Source organism: Elephas maximus, chromosome 2 (genome assembly GCF_024166365.1).
Source record: "Elephas maximus indicus isolate mEleMax1 chromosome 2, mEleMax1 primary haplotype, whole genome shotgun sequence".
NCBI classification, from domain to species: Eukaryota; Metazoa; Chordata; class Mammalia; order Proboscidea; family Elephantidae; genus Elephas; species Elephas maximus.
In genome coordinates this window covers 193,268,785-193,286,889 of record NC_064820.1, presented here as the reverse complement: position 1 = coordinate 193,286,889, position 18,105 = coordinate 193,268,785, and the positions used below count along the sequence as shown (strand labels likewise).

At 37.9% G+C, this 18,105-nt stretch overlaps 1 protein-coding gene across 4 annotated transcripts in view; it reads right to left on the bottom strand.

Annotated features, from left to right (window-relative positions):
- The window catches only part of CPEB4 (cytoplasmic polyadenylation element binding protein 4), a 77,766-nt gene that overhangs the window by 49,635 nt on the left and 10,026 nt on the right, over positions 1-18,105 (bottom strand). For all 4 annotated transcript variants that reach the window (XM_049874342.1, XM_049874340.1, XM_049874341.1 and 1 more), the window contains exon 2: positions 2,770-2,851. In XM_049874342.1, the coding sequence (XP_049730299.1) occupies positions 2,770-2,851 (82 nt within the window). The remainder of the gene's footprint in view (positions 1-2,769; positions 2,852-18,105) is intronic.

The window sequence follows — 18,105 nt, the reverse complement described above, 5'->3', positions numbered from 1 at the left end:
GTTTCTAGGGAAAAAGAGCATGTGGAGAGGACACATTTATTTTCCAAGTAAATCAGCAGATTTTAGATACTTTAAAAGGACAATGTGTTACATGTTTAAGGTACTCAACTTTTATTATCACCTTTAGACAAAATCTTACAGTAGAACCAATGCTCCTAAAACAGCTATCAAAATCAGAAGAGAGTTAATAATAAGAAATGAAGTATTCCCCTGAGCAAAACTCCATTTTGGGAAGCGACAGACTACAGTGATATAAAGAGGATCATCTTGGTTTAACTATAATCTTGCATTTTAGAACCATGTACTCATCTGTAAATTCTTTATTGCTTTTTGAAGGAAAAAACACACAAGGGTCATTTAATATGCTTAACTTACTCTGGCATTTCAATATGAACTGTTAAATCAAAACTGCCTTTCTCATTTAGACGAACATGAAAGCAGAACTCTAGCTGAGTAAGAACACATAGTCTGCTGTTTTACTGGGTGCCTGCTAAGAACTAGGCAGGGTGCTGGATCTATAGATACATCACGTTTAACCCTCACAACCACCACCAACTGGTACAGATGAGTGGCATTCTGAACCAAGACCTACATAACTCCAAAAGCCATGGTCTTTCCATTCTACTATGCTTGCTGCGCCTTTTATTAACCACAATTTTATAAAAGCTTTACGTTCCCAGACTAGGTTAACCAGATTTAATTTTTTCTGTCATCAGACTTAACTTTTGATTATCCCTACAGAATCAATTTAAAGAAATTTAGGTAAAATTTGTCAAGAAAAAACTTAAAAGGGAATATAGCATAAAGGCAGAACCTTATACAAGAAGCCATTTAGCAAACTAAACCACCGCCCCCCCCAAAAAAAAAACCTGTTACCATTGAGTTGATATAAACCTGAGAGAAATGTCCTGGCTAAAACTGATAAACCAAGGAAATTCTACTGATACTCCTGTTAGAATAATGCGTGCAAACAATTATATCTAAGTACTAGCCGCAGGCTTGCTTCTTAGAAGTATCACACAGCAAACTGTATCTGCTACTGTTCGTCAACTTCCTTCTCTGATAAAAACCATAGGCAGTTATGAAAAATGAGTTCTAGTTACTTATTATTCCTAGTATCTAGTACACAGGAAGCTCTAAAAAAATAACTGCAGGAGTAAATACATTAATAAACAAACGTCCTTTACCTACTTTTTTTCTGTCCTTAATTTTTTATTTTGAAACAATTATAGATTCACAGCAAGTTGCAAAAAGTAGTACAGAGAGATCAGGTGTACCCTTTACCCAGAGCCCCTCAATGATAACACTTTACGTAACAATTTACATACATTACTCAGATTTTCCCTTTAGCTACTTTTTAAGACTGGGTAATTTTTCTGGTGCTAGAAAGGACTTTAGACTCTCCTCAGTCGTCTGAGAAAACAAAGGCCCAAAGAGGCTGAATGACTGTTCAGTGTGCTAAAACGTGGCAGAAATAAAGCCAATTCTGAATTGGAGATCACCTTTCCTAAGCAATGACAACTGCTTATAAGGAACAGAGCATGCAGCTGGGTTAGAGTGATCCATCAGAATTCCATAAGGAATTCGGTGAAGACCTTTAAAATATTATTTCCAAGTCATCTCATCAGATGGGTGCATTTTTTTAAACATTATTTTTCATCTCTCCAGACCCCCAAAAGCTCTTCTCATTAAAAAATTTAACCACTATTGGTCTACAGAAGAACACCTAGTTTTACTGCATCAGTAATATGATAAACCAAACACAAAGCTAGGTGAGGGAGGCCACAACCTGCAGCACAGGCTGCCTTGCCGTCTTTGACCCCAGTGCAATCTCTCATGTTGGGCACAGAGTAGGCTCATAAATGTTGAATAAATGAATGAACAAATGATCGAACAAACAGGTGGGATGACCAACTATACCAAACATTCCAAATTCCTTAAAAAAAAAAAAAAAAAACTAAAAATACGCTTCCTATTAAACTGAGATTTTTGTGAAGAAAAACGTTTGTTTTGTGGGGTAGTTATCACAAAATCATGGGATGACAGAGCTGGAAGGGCCCTTTGAGAACAGTCTAGTAATTCTCAACCCTGGTTGCACCTTAGAATCATTTGAGACATTAAAATAGCCCAAGCCCAGACATGTACTGGGGCCTAGGCACCTGTATTTTATTTTTAAAGTTCCCAAGGTGATTCTAAGTCCCTTATTACAAAGGTAAGAAAATTGAGGCTTAGTCAGACTGAATGTCTTCTTCAAGATAACACACCTAGTTAGTAGCTAACAGAATTGAGACCAGAATCCAAGTAGGAATAGCACTACTTTTTTAACATAACACTTACATTTCAAGAATTACAAAGCTTCATTTTGACTTTGAACCTATAAGGCATTTTTAAAACCGTGAACCCAGGCAAAAACTATCTATCAACATTTTTAACTGTTTCTAGTGTACACTCACTCTCACAGGGCACTAAGCAGTTTTTGCCTGAGATGTAGAAAAAGAGGGGTACAGTTCATGTCTTCCCAGTTAACTGCCCACCCTTAGCAATCAGTACTCTTGTAGTACTCTTAACTCGACTGAGATCGGCCTGCTGTAGATAGCCAGCAAAAATGTATTATTTAACAAAAAAGAGGTACATGTGTAAAGTTGATAGAACTTACTAGAGACCGTGTGTGAAGCCATAATATTTGCCATATTGCTCATCAGATTTATTACATAGATAATATACTTTTAACTATTTACTAAAATCAGAGAGTTGTATTTCTAAAATTACCTTTAATCGAATCATTTTCAGCTCTCATTATGTCAATGAGTGAGCTCTCCAGTGAGTGCATGTCAAACGTCCGGGGGCGATCCTGTAAACATAAACAGTCACAAACCACGTTTAAAAATAGAATTAGAATATAAAAGAGGAAATAAACTACATTAGTTGGGACACAGGTCAAAAAAGGCAATGTTACTCTTTTTCTGTACAGAGTATACATTATTACTAATTTTTATTATTAATATTTCTGAACTGTTAATAATAAAAATGTTTAAAAAAATCAAAACCCACAAAAGAAAGTACACAGGGTTTAGCACAGAGTAGTGTCTATTAATAATTACAACAAAAGCCATTACTTTCATTCATAAAGCAGAAATAAATAAAACTAATTCCCATAGTAGTGGAGGCCATTAAACAAATGTAAAAATAACATTCTTAATCTTTCTCTAGCATTTCAGACTGCAGTAATGTGGCAAAGCTTTCCAAACTTGTTCTAGAAGTTACCTACTAAAGAGGCACCTATATGTACTACTCAGAATAATTGTATTTTCTTATAAGCCAAGGTTTGAAAATAGTCACCAAATGTCTATAAGGCCACTAAGAGGCAAAGGATTTCATATTAAATATCACTGGAATCACAAGACAAATTATACCTTTATGTGTAAAAAAAAAAAAAAAAAAATTGCTTGATTTATCCATCTCTATTTTTTTTTTTATAGGCTTTTTTGTTTGTTTGTTTCAGCAGAGCTTCCATACTAAGACGAACTATGCAGAAGGGCCTGGTGATCTACTAACAACAAATAGTGCCAAGGTTATCCTCGAATGTCAATGATTCACCTTCTCTAAAGATTTACTTTTAATAAAACTAATAACCCATATGGAAAGTAGACAGGATTCCCCCTCATAAAAAAAACTAATTTTTGTGGAATCCTCCTCTCCAATATAAAAATAAATTTGGTATAATGAAGTACAAGGGCTGCTCCCATTACTATGATGAAACCTCCTCTAAGGAAAAGAACCACCACAGAGAATGCTGAAGCGTGTTCTGCACCCACTCCCCACTGCATGCAACAAGTCATTAGGTCCTCAAACAGCCCAGTTATTATTTCTGGTAAATAAAGGATCAAAGGATACTGACCAAAGTTAGAATCTGGTTGAGGAAACCAAGTAACATTTTGATTCTCATTTACTTCCTCGACTTGGAAAGTCAGACTTTATTTTGCTGCCATTAAAATTAATAAATGCATAAAGGGAAGAAAGGGTGTGGAGAATAATGCTGGGCTAAAACTCTGGCTTAAGAAAATACATTTCAAGAATGGGTGAGGAATCTTCAAATATACAATGCCCAAACTGTACTGGCATTCTTCTGAATGAAGTGTACTAAAACCAAAAAACCCATTGCCCTTGGACAGAGTAGAACTCCCCACAGAGTTTCCAAGGAGCACCTGGTAGATCTGAACTGCCGACCTTTTGGTTAGCAGCCGTAGCTCTTAGTCACTATGCCACCAGAGTTTCTGAATGAAGTATACTAGAGATAACTAAAATTAAAGTTTAGCTTGATAAGTTAAAAATAGGAGATGGAAACACTAAAATTAAACTCTGAAATAAATTAAATTTCATTAAAATTTAAAAATAAACTTCTATTAATAAATATTAATTTAGAATTAAAATTAAACAAGTAATACATATGTCTGACCCACCTTAAGAATAAACACACACACACACACACAAAGACCACTACAAGAGTATTGTCTTAGTTACTCAGTGTTGCTGAAACACAAAACATCACAAGTGGGTAGCTTTAAAGCAAGGCCTTGGACTGGTTCTTCCTGGTTCAGTCATAGCTGAGGAACTGAAACTGGAACAAACATGAATTTTTAAAATTTGGATGAACTGGAAGGATAACCAGAATGATAAGAATTACAGGTCGAAGCCCTGCAAGAAACCTAATCTCCTTCTTAGAAACCAAGGGTAGTGTACAGGTTGCAGAGCAACCAAATCTCTTGCTAGGCAGATTTTGAGCAGAGTTGGAAACAGCAGTGCCCTGCTCAAGGACGGCACCGACTGTGCCCCTTTGAACGTGTGCTGCTCTTCACAATCCTGGCAATAATCCAACCCCAAGAATCAGGCTCCTGATAGGGCTCACTACACCTCTTCTGAGTATCCCATTCCAGGGCTTCAATCCATAATTTTTCCTTTCCAATTATTGTTCTGGATTACCCAAACTGTAAAAATTCAAGTCTGCTCCAGTTTTGTTTCATTGGCGATGACTGGACCAGTTTGAACCAGTTCAAAGCCCTGCTTTAAAGAACAGAATTTATTTTCTCACAGTCAGAATTCAGGGTGTGGTTCTAGAGGGAGATCCTTCCTTGTGGGTAGCCCTCAAGTTCCAGGGAGTTCCTTGGGTGTGTCTGTGACTATTCTGCTCTTTTTATAAGTCAGGAGGTTTTAGATTTAAAATCCACCCTACCCTGGTATGATCTCATTAAGAAAAGAAACCCCCTATTTCCAAATAGGAACATATTACAGGTACCAAAACCAAAAAAAATGAAATCCATTGCCATCAAGTCTATTCCAACTCATAGTGGGGTTAGTATTTCAACACATACTTTGGAAGGCCACAATTCAATCCACAGCAAGTATTAAAGAAAGATTTCCAAAGAAATTTGACAAGCAGAACTCTATAACCTTTCCTTTAATCCTATTCTCTCTTATATTACTCTTTAATTCAAAGCTTTGGCTTAAAAAATTTTCTTTTGCCTCCTAATTTTATTCCTCATCCCATTTTTTAAGTTGTTGAGATTTCACATCTCCACTTCCCTGGCTAGGTTTGAGAACCTTAAGGCTGATATAGCATTTCTTCCACTTGAGAACATTTTTTGATCAACCTGACATTTCTCCTCATGCTTCCATGACACTTGCCACCTTGTATGATTATTATGCTTCTTTGAAGATAGGGACCACCCCATGACCCCACTCCACCACAGCAGATACACGGTAGTGTTCACTGAATGAATTGTTTTACGATTGAAACTTTTGACCTCTGCAACGTGAAGAGTCCAAGGGGGCAGTTGTAATTGGATATAATCCAATACTGGAAGTAGTACAGAGTATCACAGGATTTTTTCCAGGGGTGGGGTGGGAATAGGGGTGTGGAGGATACCTTAACACGCTATTCTGCTCTAAACTGGTACGATTCACTCCAGAACATCTTTCCCACCCACCTTTTCCTCCTGTTTCTTTCCTGTCACTCTCATCTCTTCAACATGGTTTATCAAGAGGCAGGAGGTCATGTGGCCAGAATTAGACTTTCTAAGCATTAGTGTTCAAAAAGAGGAGAGGCTATTCTGTTTTTATCCTTCCTTATCTCAAGGACCAAATAAGACCAAAACCCTTAACGCCTTTTCTTTAAGGCATAATTTGAAGGGTTACAAATTAATGCAAAGTTACAATATTACATTCTATAACACTTAGATTTGTTTCTTTTCTGCAGTCTATGAACTACACCCATAACTGGACCATCTACTATCTCCAACCCACAAACAAAACCAGTCGTAGAATCAGTGAATCATTCTCGCCGTCTGTTCACTTGGCCGTCTTCTGTGAGCTTTCCAAGGGCAGGAACTGGGACAGATATCAAATGTCCTGATGTGTATACCTCAAATGGGTTCCAGTATGCCAAAATACTCATCTCCTCAGCCTCAGCCCTCAGGACTGCCCAGAAGGGACAGTTAATCTAAATTAAAATATCATCATTTTCTATGTACATCCTGAGATGAAAAGGGTTGAGAAGCACTGTCTTACATGTCTGTATCACGGTGCCTCACTCAGAGCTTGGTAGGTAGAAAGCATACAAATGTTTGCTCAATCAATGAATTAGCAAATTCTTCCAAGCAATTATAAATGTTTAAGTTATTTTCTTTTCTCCTACTTCCTTAAGTTTTGTTTTATATGTCCTCTTTCCCACTCCAGAGTTGTATGTTTTCTTTTGCCAAAATAACTCTAATGGGGGAAAAAGTAAAGAAAACATAACTAAGGTAGCAAGTAAGCAACCTTGTGAGCTTCCAGAACTTTCATTTTTGCCAATCACTGAATGACAAGGGCACTGAAGAGAAACAGTTGATATAAAGAATATTCTTGTTTCAGTTAATTTGTTTTACAAAAGGTGTTTCCAGTAAGTCAAGAAGCCTCCTTTTTACCTATAAGTTTCCAAACGTGTTACTAAAATTTTGTAAAGCCATCTCATAGTCCTTAGCATATTGCCTGGAACATAAAAATTTCTTGCTAATTTAATAAGCACTGACTTGTAATTGGTAGAGTATATATATTTTTTTTTATTAAAACTAAAATTCTAAATGAAATTTTATCATGTCAATAATGCAATAACAAAAAAATAACTCTAGATTTTTTACACTGATACTGATTTTTATTTTGTCATGACTTAATAGAAGGGTGACAGGTAAATAGTAATAAACAAACTCTGATCAACTGGTACTTACTCTCAGATGCAATGTGTTGAGGATTCTTGGGCTCTATACGGTTTAAGGAGGAAACTGCGCCTCAGTAGACGCTAAAAACAACCTAGCACAAGGTATAAGGCCCGATCGCAAGAGTACCACATTCTTGCCAAGCAGAAAGGTAAGAGTACCACATTCTTGCCAAGCAGAACATAGTCTACTATGTTCTCACCACAACCCAGCCTTATTAGCAATTATAATTGTTATAAACTACATTTGTATAACATTTTCTTTCTTATGATGCTTTGGTAACTCAAAGAGTTCAAAAGTCATAAAATTTGTCAAGTAAACATTCTGTTCTCAGAGACAGTCCAAAGTTTATCATTCTTGATTTACTTCCTCACTGATTTTTTCTGCCTATTTTTAACACTAAAAAAAAAAAAACAAAAAACTAAACTACAACTGTCCATGCCATCAGGAAGTGGAGGAGTGGATAAACAAATAAATAAGCTCAAAGTATACAAGCAACAAAAACAATTCAGGTTTTCCAACCAAAAACCAGAGTCAAATCCAAGGTTGATTTCCACACCTCATTCTTCGATCTTGCCTTTCTTGGTTGCTAACTGTACCAAATACCATAACCATCGAGCTATTTTTCAGGATCCATTTTCCAGAAAGTAAATTTACTGGGAAATAGAAACCTTGTTAAAGAACAACTCTCCTTGACTGAACTTGAGCTGGTCATCAAAATACGAGCAGCAGCATAAAATGAGTGGAACGAACATTAGGCACTAGGAAGCCCCAACTCTGCCACTAATGTGTTACGTGAACTTAACACACTTCCATTTTCTAGACCTCTTTTCCTGATCTGTCAAATGAAAGGCTTGATTAGATCTCTAATTGCTATCTCCTAGCTCCAAATACATTTGTATTCTAGCTTTATAATCACATTTCCAATATCCTAAAATGGTCTGTGCTCTCCTAAATTTTACCGTTATAATTATGATAAAGATTATGGCAGGAACCAAAAATGTGAATAAGAATGTCTAATCAAAGTCATCACTCTTTGCCTATAAAAAGGCAAGAGTCATTGACAGAGTAATAAGAAAATGAAACCTTAAAATCTTAAAAGGACAATCACTGCATTTTCATTAAGCTATACATAATGCACAATACAAGCTTTTCAGAAAAAAAAAAACTACGTAAAACAATTCTTTGAGGGAGGAGGAGGGTTCTGATTTTAGACAAAAGGTCAAAGTATTTCTTACAAAGCAAAAAACATGGACAATTATATTTGCTTTAACCCACCATTGCCCACTTCTCTTCACAGCCTAAAGGTAAAAAAAGAACTACCCTTCATTGAGAAATCTTGGCACATTATTAATACTGTCTTATTTAATCCTCAAGTCTCCTTTAAGTTAGATTTTATTATTTCTATTTTAGCAATAAAAACTGAGGCTAAGGAAAGCATACCCAGTTTACAATGTAGTCAGGTTATTTCATAGTCAGCATAGTCAGGATTCAAGCCTCCAAAGCAGGTGATGCACCCCTGGGTAAGCTAACGGTCACAGCAGTCCAAGGACCACACTAAGACATACATACGAGTAAAATGGTCAGCTCTAAGGTCCATGAGGGCTTGGTTTGCTCTAAGGTCCATGAGGGCATGAATGTGTTGGCTAGTGCCTGGCAAACAGTAGGCACTCAATTATTACATAATAAATGAAAGAATGAACAAAACGGGTAAGGGCAACAGAGGATGATATCAGAAACATCACAGATTAGAAGTAGTAGTCATAGTAATAATCAAATCAGTAGTTAACATTTCCCAAGCTCTTATGCTTTACATACATAATCTCATTTATTCCTCACAAGAATCCTATACAACTAAGTATGTTCAGTTATTCTCTTTCTTCACAGATAAAGAAACTGAAGCTTAGAGTGATTAGATAACTTTATCAATGTCAGGAAAGTGGACAGAGCAGAAGTTGAACCTAACCCTTCTCACTCTACAGTATGTGAGCATGAACAAAAATAAAAAAGTACCAATTATTTCCAAGGCTCATCAAAGCAAACTTTACTGCAACACTTAGACTTCATTTTATTTTGTAATCTTGATTGTTATGTTTAATATACTGAGTTGTACGTCAGTAACTGGTTGGTTTCAGTTTCTGTCACCTGTAACTCACAGGACAATTTCTGAAGGAAAAACCATACAATGTCACTTAGGAAAATCAAAGTTGATCAATATAACCTTCTAACAAAACAAATTTCTATTGCAAAGGGCAATGTGCTAAGACCAGTCCTTCTACTTATACACCTGAATAATCCTGCCTGCCATGACAAAATAAGACCTACACAGCATATTGTTGGTGACATTGATTTTCATAACATTCCAGAAGTAGCTGTAAGAAGCAGGTGAACCTGTTGGACTATTACTTTTAAGAAAAACAATTAAATTGCAATTATGCCACAAACAAAATCATTTCTTGCAATAATTTTAATATCCAGATGGATATATATTAGATGATATCTAGTTTTAATACACATCTAATAATATTGATGGATTTAGATTACAGCCAATGGCTCTCCCACTTGAGAGTGCAACAGAATCACTTGGCAGTCTTATTAAAACACAGATTACTATACCCCACGCCTACAGTTTCTCCTTCAGTACGTCTGGGTAGGGCTCAAGGATTTACATTTCTAACAAGTCAAGGATTTCATTTTACTTGGATTCATAATTAACGCCCATGGAATCAGCAGTCAAGAAATCAAACAACATACTGCACTGGGCAAATCTGCTGTAAAAGACCTCTTTAGATTGTTAAAAATCAAAGATGTCACTTTGAGGACTAAGGTGCACTTGACCCAAGCCATGGTAGTTTCAACTGCCTCATATGCTCGTGAAAGCTGCACCATGAATAAGGAAGACCGAAGAAGAACTGATGCCTTTGAATTATGGTGTTGGCAAAGAGTACTGAATACACCACGGACTGCCAGAAGAAAAAACAAATCTGTCTTGGAAGAAACACAGCCAGAATGCTCGTCAGAAACCAAGACAGCAAGACTTCAACTCATGTACTTTGGACATGTTATCAGGAGGGATCAATCCCTGGAAAACATCATCATGCTTGATAAAATAGAAGGTCAGTGAAAAAGAGGAAGGCACTCTTTTTCAACAACATGGATTGACACAGTGACTGCAACAATGGGCTCAAGCGTAACAATGAATGTGAGGATGGCACAGGACCAGGTAGTGTCTTGTTTTGTTGTGCACAGGGTTGCTATGAGTTGGAACCGACTCAAAGGCATCTAATAACAACAAGTTTCCAAGTGGAAAACTTTGAGAATCACTGAGTTAAGCAATTCCATTCAAGAGGTGAGCTTCATTAGATACTTGGGGGTATAATCTGTAGCTTCCATTTTGGTTAGCCAGCACTACAGTCCAGCTGAAATTCAATATTATACATTCTTATGAAGAGAAGGGCTTTGCTCACAAAACCTGAAACAAATTCCTCTCTTCCAAGTTCTAAGATGCATAACTTGGAAAGAAATTTCAATCAAGATAGATGGAGTATTTCAATAATATGGACTTGCTCTTTGAGAAAAGCCTTGAGAGGTAAGTGGTTTGCTATTAAGAATAAAATACAAATCTGGTGCTTACATTTTCTTTTTTAAAATAATATTTTATTGTGTTTTTGGTGAAAGTTTACACATCTATTTAGGTTTCCATTTAATAATTTCTATGTATATTGTTCAGTGACAGTGATTACATTTTTCACAATGTATCAGAATTCTCATTATTTCCATTCTGGTTGTTTCATTTCCATTAATCTAGCCTCCCTGCCTCCCCACCCCTTATCTTCTCATCTTTGCTCTAGGGTAAATCTTGACCATTTGGTCTCATATAGGTTTGTTTTTTTTTAAAGAGCACAGGTTGTTTATTTTATGGGGAATCCACTGTTAAGCTGAAAGGTTATCTCCAGGAATGGTTTCAGTTCCAGGTTTAAAGGGTGTCTCAGGGCGACAGTCTCAGGGGTTCCTCTGGTCTCTACCGGTCCAGTAAGTCAGGCTTTTTTTTAAGAATTTGAGTTTTGTTCCTTCTTTTTCTTCCTATCTATCCAGGCCCATCTACTGTGTCCCTGGTTAGAACGATTAGTAATAGTAGCCAGCAACCATCTAGTTCTCCTGGTTGCATGGTAGATGAGGCTGTAGGGCTTACATTTTCACAACAAAACACTATCTTGGATTTCTATGTACTTGATATTTTAAACACACGGCTCGTCTTTCATTCAACAACACAGAATACATGCTCTTTAGGTATTCACTACTGATGTGTCTCTATCTCAAAACATCATCAAATGTCTCATAAGGCCATCTCCAAGATGAACAGTCTAAACAAAGGCTATGCTAACCACCCATGCCTCAAGATTGTAACTTCTTAACAAGTCACAAACCAAATCCATTGCTATTAAGTCGATTCCGACTCCTAAGGACTCTACGAAGGAGCCCTGGTGGCATAGTTGTTAAGCGCTCAGCTGCTAACCAAAAGGTTGGGAGTTCGAACTCATCAGTTCCACAGGAGGAAGATGTAGTAACCTACTTCTGTAAAGAAACTGCTTTTTGGAAACCCTATGGGGCAGTTCTATTCCGTCCTATAGGGTTGCTATGAGGTGGAATCGACTTGACAATGGGTTTAGAACGAATCTAAAACACAAAATGTAATTGACTGAATGTAGCCATGTTATTAAAAATCAAAGTCAAGATTCAGTGACTCCTTTACTCATTCTCTTTCTGTAAAAACACATCCCACGATTGTCATTTTTCAGGCTGCTACGTAACTGTATTGCCCTGTGCAAGTTTCTCTTTCTGGATTAAACCTTCCCTGGTTAAGAAGGGAACTGAAAATGTTTTTGTTGGAAAAAAAATTTATGCCAATGTGTGAGCCACCAAAATAAACAGGAAGTCTGAGATGCCAGTAGAGGCTATAATTAGCCAAAGGTAACTATGGGAGTTTTAACCCAAGATTTGCCAAAATGTAAATATTCTTCTTGGATTCAATAATATTAATCCCACAGATCATCAAGACTTGACCACATAGTCAATTTTCAAAGTTCCACTTCCAAGTGACACTCACATCCCTGTGGAGGCAGCAAGTCACATTTCCTCTGTTTTCCCCAGGCCCTCTGACACCCACATGATAGTGACACTCTGTGTTACAATTATTTACCACTGAACTGCAAGCTCCACTCACTCATCTCTGTAAACACAGATCGCAGCATATGTCTGGCATACACTAAGTCCATCATCATCATCACCACGATTATTAAAGTGGAGCATGCTCCTCCTGGTTGTGTTGTATACAGCTCACATGCCTTAGATACTGTCTCAGTCATCCAGTGCTGCTATAACAGAAATACCACAAGTGGATGGCTTTAACAAACAGAAGTTTATTCTCTCACAGTCTGGTGGGCTAGAAGTCTGAATTCAGGGCATCAGCTCCAGGGCAAGGCTTTTCCTTTCTGTTGGCTCTGGAGGAAGGTCCTTGTCATCAATCTTCCCCTAGAGCAGGAGCTCCTCTGCACAGGAGCCCCAGGTCCAAAAGATACGCTTTGCTCCCAGCAATGCTTTCTTGGTGATACAAAGTCCCCCCTCTCTTTGATCACTTCCGTTTACTCTTATCTCTTGTAAGATAAAAGGTGGTGCAGGCCACACCTCAGGGAAACTCCCTTTACATTGGATCAGGGATGTGACCTGAGCAAGAGTGTTACATCCTACATTAATTCTCTTCAAGGCAATCCATTTTTGCCTAATTAAGCACAGGCAGAGATTAGGATTTACAACATATAAGAAAATTATACCAATCACAAAATGGAGGACGACCACACAACTGGGAATCAAGGCCTAACCAAGCTGACACATAGTTTGGGGGGACATGATTCAATCCATAACACTACCATTTACACACATTAATTCCTCACAACCATCATGTGAAGTAGGTATTATTATTATCTCCATGTTAGGCAAATGAAGCTGTGAGAAGTCAAATGACCTCAAAGTCACAAAGTGGTAGAGCTGAGATTCGAACTTGGGAGTCTGACATCAGAGAAGAAGTTCAGGAAAGTGGTCAGTTTAAATGAGCCTTGTTATGACCTAGAATTTTCATTCTACTGATACCTGCAAGGTATGAAATCTTTCACTGTATGTATGTTTGACTTGGCTTGACTATACAGAAGAAGTGGTACAGGTTAAAAGCAGAGGAAATTATCTGTAGTAGGAGGCATCTCACTGAAACCATCTCATATTTCTCATTAGGTTCCCTCTTCAGTCAGTATTTTTTCATTATAAACTCTCAATGAAGGTTAAGATGTTAGGCTACCAAAAATGTTCCTGAATACAATTATAAACTATAACTTAATGGATGAACGTCTTCAGTGTTTTACCCTGATTAGGTCAAAAGCTCCATTTGGTTCCTGTGTAAACTGACAAATCAAAAGAACTCCCCAGAGAGTCTCTGAGAAGAGAAAAATTTATTTCATTCCACCTTTCCTAAATAAACCACAGGTTTTTTACCTGGGACATCAGAAATCCTTAAGGTGATAAACATTTCTTGTCACCACTTAGCTGTAGTAAAAAACAAACACACTGGCATTCTATACTGATTAGCTAGTTCCTAGATCAACAGACCCCTTTCTTCTTCTAACTTTGCAGGGCACAGAGAAATAATTAAAATCTATTACAAGACCTGAGTTCAAATCACCACTTGACACTGCAACATCTTGGAATATTGGTTTCATCAGCAAAATGGGGATAACAACAATTCCCTTATAAGGCTGTGGTGAGGATTACATGAGGTAAGTATGTAAAACCAGAAGTTAACAGACCCATTCAATAAGCATTCCCTCTGCCCCTTCTCTTTCTGGAGCAATGGCAAAAAGAGTCCAAAACTAACATTTCAAATTAGGTATTAGTACATCTGAATAATCCAGCTGTTCTGTACTACTTCCTATAGCCAATTTTCAGAGATAATCAAAATAAGCCAAAACCTCTGAACCCAAAAGTATCATTGAAATAAAATGAGTTTTTCTGTAAAGCCAGGCAAGATTTTTCCTGTCTAATAAACTATTCAAGACAAGACGTCATTAGTTTATGGAAAGCAGGTAGATAGTACTAAATCTCAGCTCTGAGGAATACAGCCATGAAGACCCTTCCGGCACTCCTCTATCTTTGGGAGCTTGCTGGCTGTCAGGGTTCCTCCTCTTCATGTCTGTTAGGCCCAATTAGGGTGCAGAGTCCACAGGGAATGTTGGTCCCCCAAATGTACAATCTTTATTCCAAAACTGAGGTTTGTGTCCTGTAACCCTTGACATCTCTTCTTTTTTGTGAGCCTTGTCAGCAATCTCAAAAAGCAGCGTGTCCTTGGCTTCAGCTCCTCTGGGCCCTCACAGCTTCCCACACCCCCACTCGGTAGCTCTCTGAAGTCTCCTGAACAGAAGGTACTTCTCAACACTCCAGCACAACACAAAATGTCACCAGGCTGTACACTTCATAAGCACTCCCAGCACACGATCCATTGTTGTTGCTGTGTGCCGTCAAGTCGATTCTGACTCATAGTGACCTACAGGACAAAGTAGAACTGCACTATAGGGTTTCCACGGAGAAGCTGGTGGATTCAAACTGCCAACCTCTTGCTTAGCAGCCTGAACTCGTAACTACTTCACCACCAGGCCCAGCACATGATCCACAGACGGCATTAAATATCTGCGGTTGAATGAGGGCAAGAGATTAAAAAGTGTGATGCAGTCTAAAGGCCCGCAAAGACCAAAACCCTCTAAACCCCTCTAAAAACAGAAACAAATCAACAGTAACAACAAAAATACAACCAAAAAGCTCTCGGCCCTGTCCTGTTCTTTCATTCCTCCTTTCAGAAGACCTATACCCAAAGCAAGGCTGAAATGAAAGGAGGAAAACAGTATAATCTCCTCCCAAATTTTTGGCCACCAGTTGATGTTTTGGTGATTCAGCTGGATCTCTCTCTTTTTGTTTTTTGATGGCCTTGGTGACCACCAGCATCTTGCCATGCCTAGAGGGGAGGAGGTGAGGTCAATAGTGGTTTTCTTAGAGATTAGCACCCTGTGGAGTGGTAGAACACGCTGAGTAGGTGCAATAAAAATGGGGGCCTTGCTTCAGTTTCTCACTATCATTCTTTAAAAAACAACCAGAAAAATAGTTTCTTACTTTTTTAAGAAAAAAATACTAAATAGAACTACCATACCATCCAGCAATCCCACTCCTTGGAAAATATTCTAGAGAAATAAGAGCCTTTACACAAGCACACCCATGTTCACTGCAGCACTGTTTACAATAGCAAAAAGATGGATACAACCAAGGTGCCCATCAACGGATGAATGGATAAATAAATTATGGTATATTCACACAGTGGAATACTACGCATCGATAAACAACAGTGAGGAATCTGTGAAACATTTCATAACATGGAGGAACCTGGAAGGCACTATGCTGAGTGAAATTAGTCAGTTGCAAAAGGACAAATATTGTATAAGACCCCTATTATAAGAACTCGAGAAATAGTTTAAACACAGAAGAAAATATTCTTTGATGGTTACGAGAGGTGGGGAAGGAGGGGGGGTGGGAGAGGGGTATTTACTAATTACGTAGTAGGTAAGAACTACTTTAGGTGAAGGGAAAGACAATACACAGTACAGGAGGGGTCAGCACAACTGGACTAAAGCAAAAGCAAAGAAGTTTCCTGAATAAACTGACTGCTTCAAATGCCAACATAGCAGGGGCGGGGGTTTGGGGACCATGGTTTCAGGGGACAACTAAGTCAACTGACATAATAAAATCTATTAAGAAAACATTCTGCATCCCACTTTGGAGAGCGGTGTCTGGGGTCTTAAATGCTAGCAAGCGGCCACGTAAGATGCATCAATTGGTCTCAACCCACCTGGAGCAAAGGAGAATGAAGAACATCAAAGACACAAGGCAATTATGAGCCCAAGAGACAAAAAGTGCCACAGAAACCAGAGACTACATCATCCTGAGACCAGAAGAACTACATGGTGCCCGGCTACAACCGATGACTGCCCTGACAGGGAACACATCAGAGAACCTCTGAGGGAGCAGGAGAGCAGTGGGATGCAGATCCCAAATTCACATAAAAAGACCAGACTTAATGGTCTGACTGAGACTAGAAGGACACCAGTGGTCATGGTCCCCAGACCTTCTGTTAGCCCAAGATAGGAACCATTCCCAAAGCCAACTCTTAGGCAGGGATTGGACTGGACAATGGGATAGAAAATGATACCGGTGAAGAATGAGCTTCTTGGATCAGGTAGACACTTGAGACTATGTTGGCATCTCCTATCTGGGGGGGAGATGAGAGGGCAGAGGGGATCAGAAGCTGGCCAAATGGACATGAAAAGAGAGAGTGGAGGGAAGAAGTATGCTGTCTCATTAGGGGGAGAGCAATTAGGAGTATACAGCAAGGTGTATATAAGTTTTTGTGTGAGAGACTGACTTGATTTGTAAACTTTACTTAAAGCACAATAAAATTTTTTTTAAAAAGACCATCTTTTATAGACACATACAGAACCATTTACTGATAAAAGAGTATCTGGGAATCGTTTCAAAATAATATGAAAGAGGAGAAAGCAGACAGGAGTAGAGATGAAACAGGGTTACCCATGAGCTGGTAATTGTTGAAAGTAGGTGACATGTACATGAGAGTCCACCATACTATTTTATCTACTACTGAATATGTTTAAATTCTTCATAATAAAAAATTAAAAAGAAGTAGAGAAAAAAAATTAGCCAAAAGAGAAAAAAAAAATTCAGTTGGTCATTGAATTTTCAGCAATGTTCGAGAAAATGGGAACATTACCTAGCCTGATTCCCACGATTACTTACGCACAGGGACCTTATTTCTAAAAGGATAGTTCAGTTTATAAAATTCTACTTTAAAATTAAGCTTAAATTACCATACATAAGTTATACACTGGTTTTCACTTTCTAAGAGACTGTGCTATTTGTGAGATTTTGAATTAAAATTTCTATTTGATGACTTGTTTTCTTACAACAACAGAATCTTGTGGAAGCCAAATACTGTATATTCAGGTAGTCCCCGACTTACGACGGGGTTCTGTTCTGACAACTTCATTGTAGGTTGTTTCTGACGTAAGCCAAAAACCTCATTTTTTTTTTTTTTTTCAGTCGTAAGTGCAGTTAGTCATAACTTGAATACATTATAAGTCAGGGACTACCTGTATCTCATTTTATCCTCAAAAAGACCAGGCAAAAGAGATGAGAAACTGAAGGATCAGGAAGGTTTAGTAGCTTGCCCTTGGCCACGCAGCTAATAAGTGGCAGAGCCATACTGGAACCCAGACCTGACTTCCATTACCACAATTGGAATATTTTTCTAAGTAGCAGTGTTTTATATATACATATATTTGTCTTTCTTAAAGGTATTCATATGAACATTGAAATGATAGCAGCTGTTTTACTGACTTGCACAATAATCCTACTGACTTGATACATTCCTCAAGAATACCTCAAAGAACTACTATTAAAAGTATATTACGTAGTATTTTAAATATAAATGTGGCTTTAAAATGTACATTACTGAGGGTGACTATAACTAAATTTAGATCTACAAAAAATAATAATTGGGCTATATCTGATATTCAGCCAACAGAAATTGCCCAAAATAACTATCTTATAATATGGAAAGTACTTGCACAGCTTAAGGCCTTAAACTTTAATAATTTACACTGTAAACAAGAAAAGAACTGTGGGTCACTGCTGGAGCTTTTCTTTGACAGGTACTGGGATCTGAATTCTGCCACCCATATGTTCAAGTTTGCCT